This window comes from Chiloscyllium plagiosum, chromosome 12, assembly GCF_004010195.1.
Source record: "Chiloscyllium plagiosum isolate BGI_BamShark_2017 chromosome 12, ASM401019v2, whole genome shotgun sequence".
In the NCBI taxonomy this organism is placed as follows: Eukaryota; Metazoa; Chordata; class Chondrichthyes; order Orectolobiformes; family Hemiscylliidae; genus Chiloscyllium; species Chiloscyllium plagiosum.
This window is the reverse complement of record NC_057721.1, coordinates 61836251-61849200: the sequence shown is the minus strand read 5'-3', so window position 1 is coordinate 61849200 and position 12950 is coordinate 61836251. Positions and strand designations below refer to the sequence as shown.

The 12950-nt window shown below is 38.5% G+C and overlaps 1 protein-coding gene across 2 annotated transcripts in view; it reads right to left on the bottom strand.

Moving 5' to 3' along the window:
* The window catches only part of hlcs (holocarboxylase synthetase (biotin-(proprionyl-CoA-carboxylase (ATP-hydrolysing)) ligase)), a 162478-nt gene that overhangs the window by 23659 nt on the left and 125869 nt on the right, over positions 1-12950 (bottom strand). For both annotated transcript variants that reach the window (XM_043701230.1, XM_043701231.1), the window contains 2 exons: positions 5176-5243; positions 1961-2121 (listed from right to left, as the gene is read on the bottom strand). In XM_043701230.1, coding sequence (XP_043557165.1) covers positions 1961-2121; positions 5176-5243 — 229 coding nt within the window. The remainder of the gene's footprint in view (positions 1-1960; positions 2122-5175; positions 5244-12950) is intronic.

The following is a 12950-nucleotide window of genomic DNA, read 5'->3' as shown; positions in this document are numbered from 1 at the left end:
TCTCTGTCTTCTATCTTCGGACCAGTTCTGTATCCAAATGGCTAGCTTTCCCTGTATTCCATGAGATCTAACCTTGTTAGCCAGTCTCCCATGAGGAACCTTGTTGAACACCTTACTGAAGTCCATATGTCAAAATAATCTGGCAGTTCATACTGAAGTTAAAGCAGGTAGCCAGCTCTCCTACATTTCTAAATATAGCAACAAGCTAACCATTGCACAGAGGAAACAAATCAATTTACACCCATATTACAAGCAGTAGAGAAGAGAGTCACACTTCCATCATTCTCTCATAACAGAAGAGAATTAAACATGAGAAAAACCACCTATTGATGGTCAAAACGTGGGGATCAAAAAGGTAGTCAAAACACATATACCACAGTATGCAGCCTGAAGATTTTCACAAATCACATTTTTTAAAAAAAATGATAGTTCTTAACAGAAGATCATGAAGGGCATGGATAGAATAAATAGACAAAGTCTTTTCCCTGGGGTGGGGGGAGTCCAGAACTAGAGGGCATAGGTTTAGGGTGAGAGGGGAAAGATTTATAAGAGATCTAAGGGGCAACTTTTTCACGCAGAAGGTGGTGCATGTATGGAATGAGCTGCCAGAGGAAGTGGTGGAGGCCGCTCAAACTGCAACATTCAAAAGGTATCTGGATGGGTATATGAATAGGAAGAGTTTGGAAGGATATGAGCCGGGTGCTGGCAAGTGGGACTAGATTAGTTTGGGATATCTGGTCGGCATGGATGAGTTGGACCGAAAGGTCTGTTTCTGTGCTGTACATCTCTATGATGCTATGATTCTAAGTACTAAAATCAATGAGCAGTCATGACATGGCATTGCATCTTTAGGTTGCTTAAGAATGTAAATTTACTAATCTATTATGCAAAGTGAGATTTACCCTTACCAGGGTGTGACATGCTGATACATGCTTTAGCAAGGCCAGTAACACCTTCATCTGTAACAAATGTTCTCCAATCAATCTCAGAAACTCTTCAACAAATATTAACTCCATTGAGCTGGCTAGAATTGAATCTATAATGTCTGCAATATTTTTGCTCCAATTCTGAAAAGGCCAGTGTGACAAGCTTGAAGTATTAATGGCCATTCCACTGTGCCAATGGAAGCAGAAGTGAAACCCAATTTAAAAGAGCAGGTTCTTACACAAACAATCTTCTCTCATTCATGCCAATTTGCACAGTCAACAGATCTGTGTCTGTTTATTAAGTTAAGTCTTTGCTATTTGAAAAGATCATTAGCCTAACTTAAAACCACCTACCAATAGGAGAGGTTAAATATAAGAGATAATTGCCAACACACTCCCATCTGAAATACATTGCTAGATATCAACCCTGTATTCAGAGACTGGAATACTACTCTCTTGCTCACCAGTCCTTTTTCCCCACACATCCACTCTGTTGCTTATCTCACACTGTACTCATTCCAACTTATTCTCTCTCTCTCTTCCAACCTCTTCTCATTTTTTTTGTACCTCCTGCTCCTCATGTACTGCACATCTCCTTATTCGCCAGCTTCTCTCATGCTGCACTTTCAAATTCCCACATTCTTCTTTCCATCTTCCCCAAATCCTCCCCTCCTCCTTTTATTACATCATTTTCCCTGCCTCAACATCCACTAATCCCAAATGTTCTGTCTTCCTCCATTCGCGGCCTTTGTCTTCTCAGGTTTCCCCTTCCTAACTCTCACCCTTCACATCCACCCACTTCAACTTCCTCTCCTCTCCCTCTATCGTGCCCCATTATCTTCCGTCCTCCTTCCAGCATTCATCACTGTGCTTTCTATTCCTCTTTCTCTCAAACTCTATTATTCCTTTCCCTCTAACCTACTTAACCTCAACACTGTACTTGGTCTTGACTCAAGAAGAATAGCATAATAGATCACGGAGTGAACTAGCTAAACATGAAATCTCTATATTATGAGAAAATATTATCGACAGACCTCATATCCTGGCATAGATATCACAGATTCCACTGCAGCCAGAGCCATCAAGTGCTGTATAAAAGAAATGTTCTGTCCAAGCTTAGATTGGGTTGGAATCCTAACATGTAGAGTAAACATAGCACAGCCTATTGGACTAAGCCATATATTTCCTCCACGACCTGAAATCGGAACCGAATCCGAAGAAAAATGAATAAATCAAAATTAGTGTAAAAAGTAAGCCATGCATAAATCACAATAATAATAAAATAACACAATACAGAACTGTCCTTTCACACCAGGGTGTCAATCCATTCTAAAATGGCAGGACTAAGCTTTGCTCTTTTCTAGTTATAAGCATCCTATATGATAGCCTTGGCCTTATCGTGGACAGTCTTGTCTCTGAATGAAAAGATTGTGGGTTCAAGCTCTATGCCAAAGATTTCACAGCAGTATTAAGGCAGTGCTATGGTCAATGCAGCACTCACGATGTTGAATAGAAGGTCTGATTGGTCTTTCCGTTAAACATCATAAATTCTGTGAAACCCTTTAAAAGAGCAGGGGTTCAATGTATTTGAACAACTTTTAACCCTCAAACACCACTAATTAAGTTAAGTTATTTGATTGGTCTTTTGCTGGCTTTACCCTGGAGATTTTCTTTGTTTTCACAGTGTAAGATACAAAAAATCTCCCAGAACTTGAGATCCGAGTGGCTGGATAAAATGAGGGGTTTCAAGAGAGGGGGGATATTGGTCAGGCTCCAATTAGTCTGGGTTTGGAAGGTTTGGGGCCCCTTTTGTTTACCCCTAACAGATAATGCTTCTGGCCTAGGGCTTTCATGTCTTAGAAAAAACAGTATAATCAAAGGGGATCGGCCAGCTGTGTAGCGAGCCTTCGTTTAAAATAAGAGTTTGTGATTCAGTTCAGCAGCAGTGTGAAGAAAGGCTGCTGGGGAAAGTCCAGCCAGGTACGCTCTCTAACGTCAAGCCTGTAAGCCCTGGTTTGTTTCATTTTTACTCTTTGTGCTAAAGGATATGTTTAATTGGGACTGTTGCAAATATTTTCGGAACAGCATCATTAAGTTGGGATAGTCTGTTGGGGTTTTGGATAGGATAAGTTAACCAGTATTCTATTTTCTGTTCTTTTTGTTTCATTCTGTAATTTTGTAAATAAATTCTGTTTGTTTAAAAACTTGGCAGTCGGACCAGTTAATTCACTTCAGGAATATCCCGTATAAACTGACTTAAAACAATAGCAAAGTTACAGTCTGGGCTACCTGCTTAAAAATATTTTGAGGGGTCAGGCCTGGTCGATAATAAAGGGAGCAAGAGAGAAACAAGGGAACCAGAGCTGACAGCCCTACCGCAGTAGTAGGGAAATGGTCAAATCTATTACAAATTATGGGATAATAATAATAAAATAATAATAATGAAATGGATGATAATGATCTGATTTGGCATTATTTGTATGGATTTATGACTGGGAAATCATGTTTGATAAACTCAAGACTTTTTTGAAGATGCTACTAATAAAATTGACAAAGGAGAGTTGATAAACATAGCAGACTTAGATTTTGAGAAAGCTTTGAATAAGTTACCCCCACACAAAGCTGGTTAGAAAAATTAAAGCACATAGATAGAAGGTAATGCACTGGTATGGATTAATGATTAGAGACAGAAAATCTGCAGCTTGACTGACAGACAGAAAACAGACAATAGGAATAAATGGCTTATTCTCATGTTAGCAGGCAGTGACTAAGGGGCTTCACAAGTTTCAGTATTTGGGCCCCAGCTGATCACAACATTGATCAATGATCTGGGATTGAGATCCAAATATAATATTTCCAAATATGCCAATGATACAAAGTTGAAATGAAATATGAGATGTGAGTAAAATGTGAAGGGGTTTCAGGAGGATTTGGACAGGCTTAGTGAATGGGCAGGAACTTGGCAGGTGAATATATTGTGGAAAAATATAAAATTATCCACTATGGTAGGAGAAACGTGCACAGAGTAGATCTTAAATGGCAAGATATTGGAAAGCGTATATACTGTAGGGATTCTATGATGACGATAAACAAAGGGACTCAGGTATCCTCATTGATAAGTTACTGAAGGCTAACATGCAAGTGCAGCAAGGTATTAGGAAGGCTAATGGAATGTTAGCCTTTATGCAAGAAGATTTCAGTACAGGAGACTTAGTTAGACTAGACCTGGAATACTGTGTGCAATTTTGGTCTCCTTATCTCAGCAAAGATATTATTGTCATGGAGGGAGTGCAATAATGGTTCACCTTGTTCCAAGATGGCAAGATTGCCTGTGAAGAGAGATTGGGCAAAATGGCCTGTATTCTCCAGAGTTGAAGAGTGTGGTGCTGAAAAAGCACAGCCAGTCACGCAGCACCCAAGGAGCAGGAGAGTCTCCTGCTCCTCAGATGCTGTCGGACCAGCTGTGCTTTTCCAGCACCACACTCTTCGACTCTGTTCTTCAGCATCTGCAGTCCTCACTTTCTACCTGTATTCTCCAGAGTTTTGAATAATGAGAGGTAATCTTACTGAAACTTACAGAAAACAAAAGCACATTAACTGAATAAGGAAACAGTACAACAATAGGTTCAAAAGTACACTACAGTATATTGTTATGTCCGATTTAGTTTCCATAATAATGTATGTACATGTTAGGGACAGCAAGTGTCAGATACAGAATTCAAATGTTGAAAATATGCTGCAAATAATTAAAAACTATGACAATTGCATCATTACAATCATGCAGCACAGAAGAAAGTCATTTAGCCCATTTTGCCTGAATTGACACTTTGAAAGAGTTACTCAATTATTCCCATTCTATCACTCTTTTCTTTCTATTACCTTTCAAGCATTCTTTTTTCAAGTATATATTCAACTCATTTTTGAAACTAATTACTGAATCTGCTTTGCCATTATTTCCGGCAGTGCATTCCAGAGCAAAGAACTTATGTCATTAAAAATTATTCTCACTTCCCAATGATTCCATTTGCCAGTTACTTTAAAATGTGTCCTTCAGTTACTGACATTTTTCCCAGTATAATCACTTACTGCTTAATTATTCAATCAAAGTCCTTCATAATTTTGAACACTTTTATCCCCTCTGCTCTACACTGAAATATCTAGGTCAAACTACACTGATGCTCACCTTGTGCATTACTTTAAAAAGAAATTTTTTTTTGAAGATCGGGAGGAAGAAAAGAAAATTACTGACCTTTGCCTTGTGTTTGTCGAACTGCAACAGCAATTAACCCTACTTCTTTTGGCAACGAAGGCATCAACCTGTGAATTATAGGAAATGTGGTCAACTGAAACAGTCAATAGATAATTGGGAACACACTGAAAACAGGGCTGTTTCCAAAAACTTCAATTGAAGCAAAAACCTTTTTGGATAATGGTTAAATCTGGCAAATTTAGCAATTAACAAAATCACAATTAGATTTTCCTGGCAAATGCTCACTTCAATTTCAAAACAATGTCCAAAATCACTGCTTAATTGGTTACTGCATTTTTTTTCCTTTATGGATGTGGGCATCACCGTCAAGGTCAACATTTGTTGTCCATCCCTAATTGCCCTTATACTGAGAAGTTTGTTGGGTCATTTCAGAGGGGCAGTCAAGAGTTAAACAGATTGCTGTAGGTCTGGAGTCATATATAGATTAGACCAAGTAATGATGGCAGATTTCCTTCCCTAAAGGACATTAGTTAACCAGAGGGTTTTTCAATTCATTTCAATCAATTTCATGGGACTAGATGTATATTCCAGAATTACCAATTGAATTTAAATTCCACAGGAGGCCATGATGAGTTTGAACCCATGTTCCTACAGTATTGCTGGGCCTATGAATTACTGGTCCAGTGACATTACCACTACACCAACACCTTTATATTATTATCACAGAATAATAAATGTGCAATCTTTACAAGGCAATAAACCCTCCCATTCAAAAATTCAACATGTACCATCAAACACGGGGACTCTCATTGCTGGCAAAATATATCTTCTGTTATAACAAAAGATTACACCATCATATATCCCCACAAAAATATAAAATATATGTTGAATATCAGGGTCCAGTACATCTGGCAAGTCCAGTACGGTGAGGAAGTAATGTACCATCCATAATGCAATCTGCCCTCACCTCCAATCACGTGTGTAAGCTGTTAATAGATCTGTTGTCACTAAAATTGAGACTACCCTATTAGCTATGTCAGCTGCATCGCCACCATTTCACTAACAGTCATAGGGTCATAGGCATGTGCAGCGTGAAAACAGACCCCTCAGTCTAACTCATTCATGCTGACCAGATATCCTAAAGTAATCTAGTTCCATTTGACAGCAACTAGCTCATATCCCTCGAAACTCTTCCTATTCACATATCTATCTGGATGCCTTTTAAATGTTGTAATTGTACCAACCTCCACCACTTCCTCTGGAAGCTCATTCCAAACGCACAACACCTCTGCATGAAAACATTGTCCCTTAGGTCCCATTTACACTGGAGCAAGTAGTCTCTAAAGCCACCCGTTGCCCTATCCCTGGCCTGTTCACTTCAATTTCGTGCTTATCTCCTCTCAACTATCTCAATCTTACTTTGTCCATGACAGCCACCAACTGTTGCTTTGGTCCTATTCCTACTAAACTGATTTCCCTTCTTGATCTCAAGGGAGCCAATGTTTATAATCATTCTCTCTCTTCAGATGTTTTCCTTTTCTCCTTTAAATCTGACATCATTGTCTTTTTCTTCATAAAAGTCCCCACTATGGTTGCAAAATATTGATCTATCTCCAATCTTCCTTTCCTCTCCAAAGTTATTGAATATCGTTTTGCAAATCCTTACCCATTTTTCCAGAACTCCATGTTTTGGATTCCTTTAATTTGCTTTCCCTGCCACAGTACCAAAGCAGCTCCATATCAGTCACAAATGACAGGCTGCAAGACTGTAACAAATACAAACCTCCCTCCTCATCCTTCCCGATATGTCTGCAGCCTTTAACACAGTCGACAATACCATCCTGGTTTAATACCTATGCACCATCGTCTAACAAGGTGGGAATGCTCTCTTCTTGTTCCATTCTTATCTACTAATTGCATCCACAACATCACTTATAATGATTTCCTTTCTCTTCTCTCACCATTATCACTGGAGCCTCAAGGATCTAACCTTGGTCTGCTCGTATTTCTCATCCACATGTCACCCCTCAGTAACATCACCCAAAAATACAGTATTAGTTTTCACATTATCACTGACAACAGCAGCACCAACTTGTTACCATCTTTCTTGGCTCCTCCATTGCTGATAAATTAAAACAATGCTAGATGAACAATTTTCCACTTAAATATTTGAAAGATTGAAATTATGATTTTCAGTCCAGTCTCGAAATCATGCTCCTTGGCACTGGTTCCATTCTTCTCCAAAGCAATAATCTGAAACTAAGACAGAATTTTCATATCATATTTGATCCCAAGATAACTTTCTATGTTCATAGCATGACTAAGCCTACCTATTTGCAGCTCTGGAACATTATCCAACTTCGTCTCCATCTCAACGCATGTCTTCATTATCTCAGGTTTTAACTACTTCCAATGTTCTGCTGGCTAGTCTCCCACATTTTCCTACCAAAACATCCAAAACTCTGCTTCCTCCATCACAACTTGTAACAAGTCACATTCACCCATCACTGACTCCCCTGTCAAGCAACGTCCTGGTTTTAAAATTCTGATCCATTTCCTGAAAATCTTCCCCGACCTTGCATCTCTCTGTCTCAAAAGTTCCAAACAGCTTCACAATTTTCTAAGGTAACAATCTTCCTATAATTCTAGCCTTATGAGCATCCTCAAATTTCTTTACTATTCGTAGCCATGCCCTCAGTCAGCTAAGCCCTAAGCTTTATAATTTCCTCCTTTCCACGTACTGGCCTCGTTTACCTCACCTTTTGACCATCTGCCAAAATATTTCCTAATGTTGCGTACGTCATATTGTTTCATAATCTCCTTGTCAAAGGCACTATATAAATTGTTGTCCAATGCGATACCAAATTTTGAAACTGATACAGAATCTTATCTCATTTAAAGATTCAAAATAGCTGCATATGATGAGATAGTTCAAGTACAGAAACTGTTGTTATGCAAGCAAGCATTATATTCTATCTTCCACAAAGATCAAAGAAATTAATTACCACATAATCATAAACCTAACAAATTTATTACTTTTGGTTGGACTACCAGCTGTTACGGGAACATTAACCCTCGTGGCTGCCACATGGTTGTAGTTTGAATTTTCCAATTGGGAGAGACCAAGCAGAGGCCAAGGCCATTGTTACACTTCCAAATTTTGGCCACTAATTTGGGTTGTGGTTTTTCAGATTATTGTGACACCGCTATGGCCCCACTATGATTTGAGGCTACATGCTCATAACGTTCTAAATCACTGGTGCAAAGAAAGATCAATTCTTATAAGACAGTGGTCAACAATTGAGAATAATGACTTTTTCATACTATTGTGCTGGATATGTCACCACTGTAAATCCATCCAAAATTTAGGCCATATAGCATATGAGTGATCACTTAGTTTTAAATAGGAAATCAATGGTGTTCACCTGTTATTTAGCATTTCTTGCACATCTTCTTCTCTCACCTTTGGACTTTCATCAAGTTTGGAGGGACATTACTTGTGTATTTTACCTAGACCTGCAAACGAATGTGCTCTACTACAATGAACATAAAATTAAGTATTGCATCTTTACAGTGCCTGAAATATCAAGGTTCTCAAACAGCCAGATAGTTTCTCAACTGTAATTGGCTTAACTGAGTAATCTGATATCCATTGATATTCTTTAATTGACAATTAAGGTAAATCTCATTCACAACCTGTGTCATTTGTCAGGCATGGATAATTCAAATAAGGCTGTTAGAAATGTTCTTAAATATGTGCCAGTGAGAATAGCTTTGTACTGTAAAGATACATGGCTAGAAAATTGATTTTTATTTGCAGAGAAAACTGGTATACGAACATATAAATCAAAACCAGGAATAGAACATGCGGCCCCTGGAATCTGTTCCACCATTCAAATAAGGTCATGACTGTTATGACCTTCACTTCTACATTACTGCCTATCCCAATAACCTTTTGCCCCATGACTTATCAAGAACTAATCTATCACTGCCTTAAAAATATTTAAAGGCTCAGCTTCCATTCCCTTTTTAGGATTGGTTTCACAGACTCACAACCCTCCTAATCTGTCACTTTTAAACAATGAGCCCTAAATGTAAATTCTCTCACAAGACGAAAAATCCTTTCGATATCCACCCTATCAAGACCCCTTAGGATCATTTTTGTTTCAATCAAGTCACTTCTTACTCTCCCAAACTCCAGGGAATAGTGTCTTGTCCTTTCCGATCTATCCTCATAAGACAACCCACCATTATTCATCAAATAAACTACCCAAACTTGCTTCCAATGCACTTGCATTTTTCCTAAAAAAGGAAACCAATAAAGTACACAATAATCCAGATGTGATCTCATCACTGTCACATACAACAGAAGCATAACATCCTTACTTTTGTACTCCAGTCCCCTTGCAATAAATGTTAATACTGTATTCTATTCACTTTCCAAATAACTTGATGTAACCACCTTTTGTGTGATGTCCTGGGCTCCCCCATTGTTGAGCATGGGTATATTGTCCATCACTGGAAATGGCTTAACTGGAAATAGCATGACTGCTAAGCTTAGATGTGATCCATTGATTATAGGCTCACTTGACTCTATTGCACACAGTTTTAGCAGTTTGACTTGCAAGTTTTTTTTGTTGAAATGTATTAACTTTGTGTATTCTGAAATATCATTTTACACATTTGTCACTGCATCTTTATTAATTAATTCCCTTAACCTAACTTGTCAGTTTACTTTGGTAATCTCTTTTCATGTCTGCATAAGTTCAATAGTCTTGAACCCACTCTTCTTTCCTTCAAACTTGTTGGCTCCAGGAAATGCTATTTTAAGAAATTATCCCAAATACATTTCATGAACTCATCATCCACAGTCACTTTGCTTACCTAACTTTTGTAATATAGTGTACATTGAAAGCTACAATTGAAATTATAGTAGAAATTACTGGGGCACCTTGCTGATAAACTTTCATTCTCCCCCCCCCCTCATATCCTCAGTCTTATGACAAGGTTAATTTTACGGGGTCTTGCCTATATAATTTCTACCAAAAATGCTTCTATATCCCGGTTTCCTGAATTTTGGTTATTGCTCTCTGATGTGCCAACCCATCATAGAGATGTTAGAACCCATTATTAAATATAGTATAGCAGAGCACTTTGAACTTTTCTAATTAATCAGGCTGAATTAAAATTTTGTGAAAGGGAGACCATGTTTAACCAATTTACTGTAAATCGTTGAGGATGCAATATTTGCTATGAATACAGGGGAACTGGTGAATGTACTTAAGATTTCTAGAAGGCCATCAAAATTTATTGCTGCAAACCAGATCACGTGGGCATAACATATTGGCATAAAGAGAAGATATAAAAGAGAATAAATATAACTGCATTTTGATTTGGTTGGCCAGATGTAGTGAATGTTACACCACCGAGATCAGTGTTGGAACGTCAACTTTTTGCAATTTACATAAATTATTTAAATGAAAGAAATTAAGGCATTGTTGCTAAATTTGCTGATGGCATTAAGATAGATAGGAAATTAGATTAGTCAGAGGACATGGGAAGCTACAGAGAGTTTGGAATTATCTTTCTCAAAAAGCAGTAGAAGCAGAATCTCTGATTATTTTTAAGGGCAAGGTAGATAGGTTCTTGATAAGCAAGAGTGTGAAAGGTTATCAGGGATAGGTGAGAAAGTGGAGCAATTAGATCTGCCATGAGCTTGTTGAATGTTGCTGGCACCTTCATGGGTCATAATGACTGGATTTTCTCCCTTCCTTCCACGGTAAGTTCCTGTCCAGCCCTGAGCAGATGTTCTGAACACTGGATTTAGGTAAGCAACACAGCTGCCTGGGTTGCGGAGAACAACGTCATCTTCTCAAATCAACCATGCAATTTGCAATATGCCTTTCCCATATCCTTATTCCTAGTGGAAAACCACATACTGAAGTTAGAAGTGAAGCATTCCTTTAACATAATCATTTACTGTGTCTTTTCATCTGTGCACTGAAACGATAAAAGGATTTACTATTTTGTTAAACATAGTGAACCAGAAGAATAAATCCCAACTATTAAGTATGTTATGCATTGAGCAACATTGCTTCAAGCATACAAAAAAAATCAAATAAAATTAGCTTAAATATTATATCTTTGCACAGAAATACTCCATTTCTATCTGTTAACTTGGCTTATGCTTTTAAAGCCATTGCTCAACAAGTACCCCCTGAGGGGAAGTAGTCAAGTTCACGTAATTGCAGCATTTAGAAACATCTCAGGTCAATGTGACGAATTTGTACCGATTGTAAATTTCAGGCTGCAGGTTGACTGGACTGTCTGCCTCTTTTTGGAAGTGTTTAAGGTATAACCAAATGTGACATTTGAATTAACTTTTGTTTTATTACAGACTTTTATACGTCTAAACAGTATCTTTAAGAACAAAGGCACTGTTATTTACCCCCATCATTAATTTTGTAATTTTTTTAATCCAAGAATTCATCTTCAGGATTTTAACTTTAGATTTTGGGAGATTTGCAGTTCTGCATCTCAGACCACATTGACAGGTGAGCCCTTGATCCTCATCACCCAGGGAAAGATGACATTTGGTAATGTGTTTCTTCAGCAACAGGATAATTTTAATTGGGGAATAATTTTGTGTGGCTTAGAGTCTCCACTCACTTGCACTATATTTTCAATGCAATTCATTCAAGTCATCTTGAACAGAACACAAACATCATTGAGTTTTCATCACAAACGTTATTCATTGCTTCAAGTTTCCATAGTCTTTTCCACTAGTTCAAAAATCATTGTCCTCAAAGCAGGCCCAACAAATACCCCCAGGGTATATTAACCACTATTGGAAAGTTCCGGTAACAATACTTTTGAAGGCTATGAGGAAGCTCTAAAAATCAAGTTTCTTTTTGTGGACATGAGGACATAATAGGAATGTTTGAAAAGATTAGCTGTAAAAATTGCCCTCATTGACTTAAAAACTGATATAATTAGTAAACAATTTTCAGCAAATTTTGTTAGAAATGAAAGTCAGTAATTTATGATGACAAAGATATTAATTCATTTGTAAATGAACTGAACAAATATTCAGTTGGAAATAAGTTCTGTCGTTTTAAGGACAAAAATGGATCGAGATTATCGGGTACTCCACAGAGCACAGTAGTTTCTGACTAAGAGAAGCATTATCTGATGGACAGCATCAGTACTGAAAATAAATCATATAAAAACAAATTAATATTTTGGAATCCTGGAGAATAGGGAATGCTTGGTTGTTTTCTAATTTGAGATTAAATAAGCAAGTCAATGGTCTGTGGAGAAAACCGGTTGCTTGGATGAATAATCATGTTTTTTTTAAATGGCAGCAAGCATGATGAAGGATACAGATGCAAGTGGCCTACAAGTGGCCTTCGCCTCAGTGCCTACTTCTTAAACCAAGACTCTCGCCCACCCTCTGACGACCCCTTCTCCCGCCTCCAACACACCCCATCCACCTGGACACCCCGTGCTGGCCTCCTACCTGCCCTCGACCTCTTCATAGCCAACTGCCGCCGCGATATTAACCGCCACCTGAACTCCCCCACCCCTCTCACCCACTCCAACCTCTCACCCTCGGAACGCGCAGCCCCACACTCCCTCCGTTGCAACCCCAACCTCACTATCAAACCAGCAGACAAGGGAGGCACGGTAGTAGTTTGGCGCACCGACCTCTACACCGCTGAGGCCAAACACGAGCTCGCAGATACCTCCTCCTACTGCCCCCTCGACCATGACCCCAGCCCCCACCACCAAACCATCATCTCCCAGACCATCCA